Genomic DNA, 8,275 nt, shown 5'->3' with positions numbered 1-8,275 from the left:
AAAATTTTCAATCCCAGTTGTTATAACAATGTGGAATTATGAATTAGTTATTATGCAATGTTCTATAAACCGAATTGGTCAGACCGATGATGTCAGCAACCAAATTTAAAAAAAAATTATAATTAGTCCCTTAAATTTAGTATATTGCAAAAATACCTCTAAAAATTATAATTAGTCCCTAATAGTTTAATATATTTTAAAAAGTGCCCAAAAACTATGAATTAGTCCCTAAGGTTTTCGAAATACTGCAAAAACACTCTTTTTAAAATGTAAATATAGACAAAGAAGAAGTCCTGCTCAATTACCGCGTAAAAGAAGAAGTCACAATCTTTATGCAAATAGTTTGCTATGTTGGTTCCTGCATCGATCTTGCGGACATTTTCCCAAGCGTTCCTTGCATAGAAAAACAGATTTTTTTTTTCTTTTTTTCTGTAGGAAGACAACGGATGAGAAAAAGGAAGCTAATAAAGAATGGCACCTTTTACGAAACTGTTACAATATAGTGACATTCCTTCTACGAAAAGTGATGAAACCTCTATACAAAGAAGAGAAAGACACATGCCCACACCCACAAAGACTTATCTATGAATATTCTACATAATTAACAAACCATCAAGAAAAATAATCAAACTAGAAGATTGATCGATGATCATGTGCATCGATGAAGCATAATGTGATTACATAATCGAGCAAGATGAAGGGTTTTCTTCACAATAATAGTAATAACCACCACGATTCCTGCAATAATAACCCCTGTTGCAACCACAATCACAGCCACCACCCCAACTATCACAAACTGGCCTTCCATAATAACCACCATAACATGGAGGTCTCCCATAAGCAAGCTGTTCACATGGCCCCCCTCTCCGCCCCTCGGAGCACTCCCTGCAACACTCCCCAAACGGGACCAGGTAGGCGTAGCCCGGCGGACAGCCCAGTACCGGTATCTTGGGTGGCGGACTGGGGGGTGGTACTTTAATAACAACTTTAGTAGGTGGCTTGTCTTTAGGATTGGGACCTGGTTGCTCATCAGGTACGTTTGGTTTATTTCCATCTTTTTCCCCTCCAGATGGTTTTGATTCATCTCCGTCTTCTTTCTCTCCAGATGGTTTGCCATGCGGTTTCTCTTCTTTCTTCTTAGGCGGTTTGATTTCTATACTTATGATTGACTTACCGCCCTTGCAGCGGATCTTTTGCATTATTTTTTCAGGGCTGCAGCTACACGCCACTTTTATCGTAACTGTGTTTTTCTTCTCATCGTAAACTTGATCTTGTATTTCTACATATCAAAGTTCAACAGAATTAACCAAATCCAATAGCTTACATAGTCATGCACAAAAATAAACACACACACATACACACACAGAGACTCACGGGGGATTTTACACAGTATTTTCTTGACTTTCTTGTAGCATTTGCTGCAATTTAGGTCAACTTTGATCACCATAATCGTGGCCTGCGATTATTAATCAGAAAATTTAATTACTTAAGAAGAAAATTAAATGTCAAGAGAGGAGAGTTAAGGAAGGTGAGATTGGTTTGCAAACCTCCGCCATCTTTGAGAGTGTTGATAAGATCTGAACCTCAAAGCTTAAGGATCAAGACTTGTTATCATTTATATATACACTTGAATAACTTCTGTTATGAAGTTAATTACAAAATTAAAGCCCAGCTGTCAGGTGACGTTCTCAAACTGACGTAGGCTTATTTACCTCGAAAATGACTTCAAAAATTATTGAAGGACTAAAGGGTAATTAAACTTACCTTAGACTTGTAATTATGCACATGATCAATTTGTATATAATCACAAGCGTGCTCTTATACCTTTGATTATTCCACACATCAATCAGGATCATGCATTTCATCTTCTCCAATTCACTTAAATATTATTTTAATCCATCTTATAACAATAAGTTAGTGACTATCGGTCTTCCCATGCCTTATTCGGAATGAATTCAATTTTATAATTACATAATGATTGTGTGGTAACATATATTTAAAAATATTTAATTAACAAAATTTGGCAAAATTGAAGCATAAAGATGTAATTGATGACCTCAATCAACCCATATTTAAGATTAATTAAAGATTATTCGGATGAGGGATAGAGACTTCACTAGTAGAAAACTTGTGCAAATACGTAACTTTCAGTGGTAATGTTACTTTATTAATGTCGTCAACTTACTGGAATTGTCGTCAAGAAATTGTATATAAAATGTAAAAAAGAAACCTTTCAACCGACACTTCATTCTGGCCTTATCCCCACCGGCCTTTTTTTTTACCAGGCAATCAGGCCAGCTTGTGTTAACGATCGAGTAAAGCTCTAGTGACCAATCCTATTAATAACTAAGGTGAAACAAACTCAGGATCTTTTGGGTAATATTCTAAGAGTCTTTATTCAACCACTCGACAACCCAATGGTTGTTAGCATCCTCTTTTTTATCCGAGTCTATACACATATGCTTATTAAATCACCAGTAATTTCATGTGGAAATCTTACCAACAATATATAATATCGCTAGCCTCCCATTGTCTAAAACAATACAAAGCATTATTTATTAAAATATTTGTAATTTTAGTTTGTATTCCTTAAAGCTTTATTTATTAAGATTTTGCAAACATTCTCCCTCATGGCTGGCTAGTGGGGTTGCTCAGATCTGAGTCTGAAGTCGGAACCTCGTTCTCAGAATATTAATGAGTTGAGTTTGATTAATAAAACTAATGAGGAAGAGAATGACCAGTGAGAGTGAGACTGAGACCGAGAGAGAGACACATATTATAAAATTATATAAACTTATTTCAATCTCAAGAAGGCGTATGAGTTTGATTTCCGTACATCAATAACACTACGATTTTGACACGTGTAAGGATGTTGAATGCGATCATCAAGATTGTCCACTAGCTTTTTGCTTTGAATGATTGAAGCAGCATTTATTTATTTAGCAGCCCACTTTGTTAATTATATAAACTTATAATTGTTGTAGGTAGTAGCCTAGTAGGCTTCCATCAGTTTAATGCATAGCCCACGTAAGTTTATATGAAGACACATTGTCTATACAAGTCCAATTTGAAGACATAGGTGCGTTTGTTATTGGATAATTGGAGGTAGGTTGGTAAGGAAAAACAAAACTGAGCTCATTTCTTTCATTTTATACACAACTCAGTCGAATGAAAGAGTTAATTAAAATTAAAAACTTCTCATTTAAGCCCTCTTTATTTTACTCTTTTACTTTTTAGTCTCTCTTAGTTTATTTTATTACAATTACACTACTAAAATTATAAGACGTTATCAGCACAAGAAACTCAGTAAGTGTAACAATTTTATTCAATCATTTTATTACATTATATGATACAACTACCATTATGAGTAAATTCTATGGTTGCTATAAAATGGATCTTTCATTAAAAAAATACAGTTAGTTCCTAACAATAATATATTTGTTATAATCATTTCCTGAACTAACCAATTGACTTTATTTATATGTATTACTAATTCTGCTACATTTTGCAATCAATGACTTAACTACATTACGGTTTTTTTTTTTTTTTTTTTTTTGAGGTTTATTATATTACTAGAGACACAAGAAATTATGGAAACTTGAAGTTTGTAAATATAAATGATAAATGAACCTGAAGTTCTAAGATTTTGATATTTATTTTAGAATCTAAAGTTTCAAACGTCAAAACCTGAAGTCCTAAGTTGCGATTTTGATATATGGATTCAAAACTTGAAGTTCGAAATACCGAAGTTATTGTTAGACAAACAGTGAAACGGTGACGTTTGTATAAAGCTGACCCAAAGTGTTGTCGTTTTGAATTGTAATGATCAGCTATTAAAGCTGACTTTTGTAACACTATTGATTAATGGAAAACACGTGAAGTATTTCTTCTTTCTCACTGATTTTTGCTCTCAAATCCCTAACCTTCATAAAATCCCTAACCTTCACATGGTATCAGAGCATCCTTGACTAACGTCAATGGCGGGAAAATCTAATAGCTCCAATTCAACCGAAAACATTGACAGAATGTTTCACAACTCTGTCAACAATTCTCTCAATCTCACTTCCTCAGCTATTTCATCCAGCCTCCAAATCATTAATCCAAAGCTTACTCTCGATAATTACAGATTCTGGTGTTCTCAAGTACTCTTTGCAGTAGGAGCTCACTAATTGGAAGATCATCTAACAGGTTTAGTTCCCTGTCCAGCTCCTTTAATTCCTAGCAATTCTGATAGTTCTAAAGATATTGTTGATGGTCAAGATGTTGAGCTATTTTCTAAAGAAAAGATTAATCCAGCTTACACTCTATGGAAACGAATTGATAAGTTTCTTGTGAGTTGGTTATTAGCTTCAATATCTGAGAATATGTTTAAGAATGTTTCTAAATGTCAGTATTCCACTAAAATTTGGTTTGTTCTTGAAAAAGAATTCATTATAGACTCCAAAGCTAGGGCTTTACATTTAAAGAATTTACTTCAGAATACTAGCAAAGACAATCTTAGTATAAGTGAATATGTTAGAAAGATGAAAGGAATTTCTGACAGTTTGTCAGCTAGTGGACAAATTATATCTGAGGAAGATTTGCTCCGATATATCTTAGATGGACTAGGTCCAGAATATGATGCTGTTGTTGTAAACCTCACCTCAAGAATTGAATCTAGAACTGACTCAGTGTCCTTGCAAGAAGCTCAATTTCTGTTGCAAAAGTACGAAATTAGGTTAGACAAGTTCAATTCAGTAGACTTTCATAATAGCTCAGCTCACATTGTAGCTATAATTAAAACCAGTTCCACATCTGTGCCTAGTAATCATACTCAGCATGTCACCCCTGATTTTACTAATGTGTCTCATAGTCTTGATCCATCCTTAAACACATTAGGAAGTCATAAACTACATGGTAACTACCCTGTTGCTACTGGACAAATAGGCCAAACCATATCTAGTTCTCAATTTGGTCAGCAAGGTTATCCTGATACCAATAGTGGCTTTGGATCTAGTTTTGGAAACAACTTTGGAAGTTATAGACCTTATTTCAATAATTTTGGAAGAGGTAGAGGCAGATCCAGTGGAAGAGGTAAACCTATTTGTCAGGTTTGTAATAAGACTAGACATATTGCTATACAGTGCTATCATAGATACATTTCAACTTATAATGGACAGATGCAAGGCACTGGTTATCAGAACTTTTACAATAATGGTAATCTGCAGTCCACTGGACCACAAAACTTATACACTAATCCTGGTATTTCACATCAAGGTTATGGGGTGTTCAATGTACCAAGTCATCAGGATCAGAATTTTATCGAGCATCCAGCTCTTCTAATCTCTTTACTCCATCTCAGCAAGGCTTTGGACATATTACCTTTTCACAGAATTATTCTCATGTTGGCAATTCTGGAAATGTACCATCTCAAGCATCAGTTCAAGCTCATTTTGCTGATCAAACTGTTCAGAATACCAACTTAATCACTAATTATGGTCATATTCCCAACTCATCTAACCATGGAGCTCAACCTGTTGTGGTGAATCAGAACAGTGGTCTGTCTGTTTATAAAGCTTCATCATCCACTCCATAGGATCCTACCTGGTACATGGACTCAGGAGCAATTGACCATGTTACATCTGACCTCACTTAGTTAAACATTAGCAAGGACTATGATGGATCAAATCAACTCCAAGTAGGTAATGGTGAGTTCCTTCACATTACACACACTGGTTTTACTTCTTTGCCTAGCATTTTACAGAATAAATGTTTACATCTAAAACATGTTCTTTGTGTTCCTAGAATAACCAAAAACTTACTTAGCATATCGAAATTCACTAAAGACAATAATGTTGTAGTTGAATTTAATGTTGATTCCTGTGTTGTTAAGGACAAAGTCACCAGAGCAACTTTACTGCAAGGAGAGCTTAGAACAGGCTTATATCAACTGAATCTTTCCCCAAAATTACCTTCATATTCACCTTCTTGCTTAAAGTCATCGATTTCACCTCATAATTGTTCCCATAATGTCAATCTAACTTCTGAACCTTTAAGTGAGTCTCATACTTGTACCATCAATAAAGATGTTGTTATAATGATACATGATAGTTTAAATGGTCAAATAAATAGTATGCAGAATGCTACTACACCTTGTATTGATAACTCTACATCTTGTATTGAAAATTCGTTTCCTCCTATTCATCCAGTGTTAATAAAAACAATGATGTTTCTGCTTCAGTTTGTGTTGATACAACTTTAGTTGCATCTGATAATTCTGTTTCATCCTGTGTTAATGAAGATATCATTGTATCTGATAATTTTTTAGTTGACTCTAATAGTAATAATACTTCACTACCATCTGTTCATGTTGTTCATAAACACACTGATGATGCTATGTTATGACATATGAGGTTAGGACATCCACACTTAGCAACCTTGCAAAAGATTTTAAAAAGTATGGTAGCAAATGAAACCCTAATCACAAAACCTAAACTGCCAATTCCCTTTTGCGATTCTTGCCATTTAGGGAAAATGCATCAAAACACCTTTCCTACTTCACATTCTAGAGCTAGTGCACCTCTTGAACTTGTTCATAGTGATATATAGGGTCTTGCTCCATTGGTTTCCACAGAAGGTTTTAGGTATTATGTACACTTTATAGATGATTACAGTAGATTCACCTGGTTATTCCCTCTTAGGACAAAGGCTAAAGTCAAATCTATATTTCTAAAATTCCATCATCTAGCAGAAAAACAGTTTAACTATAAATTGAAATGCCTTCAATTTGATCAAGGTGGTGAGTACAAGGGACTGGTTTCACATCTTACCACTTAAGGCATTCAATTCAAATATTCTTGTTTCTATGTGCATCAGCAAAATGGTCGTAGTGAAAGAAAACATAGACACATATTTGAAACAGACCTTACTCTCTTAGCTCATGCATTTATGCCCTTAGATTTTTGTTGGCTTGCCTTTGAATCTGTTGCATTCCTCATTAATAAAATGCCTTCACCAGTAACCGATAATCTGTCTCCTTATCAGTTGTTGTTTAAGACAGTTCCTATTTATTCAACACTCAAAGTGTTTGGTTGTGCATGTTTTCCTTTTATTAGAACTTTCAATAGGCATAAATTTAGTTTCCATTCATCAAAATGTGTCTTTGTAGGATATAGTTTAGTTCACAAAGGCTATAAGTGTCTCACACTTGATGGCAAAATCATTATTACACCTAGTGTCAAATTCAATGAATTCGATTTCCCTTTTTCCATTGGTTTTAAGTATCCTAACATGTCCACACTGTCTCCTTCAGACCAGAATCAGTCTTCCTTATTTTCTAAACAGTTTTCTAGTTTACGCTTTCGGTATATAGCTCCTTCTGAGTCTCCTACAGTAAAGTTCTCTGTACCTAAGTTCTCTACAGTAACTGGTAAACAAAATTCCTCCACAACTTCCCCTTTTCCTTTCTCTTATAACACTGTTGCCATATCCCAAAAACAATCTGCCATATCACCTATATTATCTTCATCTCACTCACCCACACTCTCTCCTACACCTTCCACAACTGATACTCCATTTAACATTAATCCATCATCATCTTCATCTCTCCAATCACCACAAACTATTCCTTCAGACAAGGTTATTCCTATTTGTTCTATTGAGGTTGATCTGTGTCCATCTCAGTATGCTGATAAAACTGAAACATCAGATTCTGTTCTTAATGTGCACCCCATAATGACAAGAGCAAAAACAAAGAGCAAAGCATCTTGTCCTACAATTTTTACAGCTGTAAGTTCTCCTTTGACTAATCCAGCATGTTGTGGGAAATAAGTGGGTTTTTAAAGTCAAATATCATGCTGATGGCACTTTACAGAAGTATAAAGCAAGATTAGTTGCAAAGGATTTCCAACAAACTGCTGGATTGGATTATTTTGAGACTTTTAATCCAGTCATAAAACCCTCAACTATTAGGATTATTTTTACACTTGCTGCCACAGACTTAAAGCAGAAATTGAATGTTGTTGATCAAGGTACAAGTAATATTGGTTGATTAAGTTGCTTTGACTGAGTAAGTTTTGGGTTGGTAGTTATGCAGATGAAAATTGCTAATGTTGAGTTCTTGAGCTGTGAAAGTTGGTGTTGCCGTGATAATTTTGCTGTGCAGATTAAAATTTTGCAGTTGTTTTTTTGCTTGAGTAATTTTGTGGTCAGTTGAGATATTGCAGTTTTTCTGTGTTTTGTGAAGAAATCTGTCGTTGAGCAGATTTGAAGTAGTTTAAAAGTGTAGATGTTAAGC

The 8,275-nt window shown here is 34.7% G+C and overlaps 1 protein-coding gene across 1 annotated transcript; it reads right to left on the bottom strand.

Annotated features, from left to right (window-relative positions):
- Positions 1–589: 589 nt before the first annotated feature.
- LOC116131988 (protein PYRICULARIA ORYZAE RESISTANCE 21-like) lies at positions 590–1,575 on the bottom strand. The gene is made up of 3 exons (XM_031417678.1): positions 1,548–1,575; positions 1,375–1,456; positions 590–1,279 (listed from the first exon to the last, which is right to left on the bottom strand). Exons 1-3 carry the CDS (start codon positions 1,554–1,556, stop codon positions 678–680), a joined length of 693 nt encoding a protein of 230 aa, XP_031273538.1. The 5' UTR covers positions 1,557–1,575; the 3' UTR covers positions 590–677.
- Between the last annotated feature and the right edge of the window lie 6,700 nt (positions 1,576–8,275).

Source organism: Pistacia vera, unplaced genomic scaffold (assembly GCF_008641045.1).
Source record: "Pistacia vera cultivar Batoury unplaced genomic scaffold, PisVer_v2 Contig246, whole genome shotgun sequence".
Classification (NCBI taxonomy): Eukaryota; Viridiplantae; Streptophyta; class Magnoliopsida; order Sapindales; family Anacardiaceae; genus Pistacia; species Pistacia vera.
This window is presented reverse-complemented; position numbering and strand designations above follow the sequence as displayed.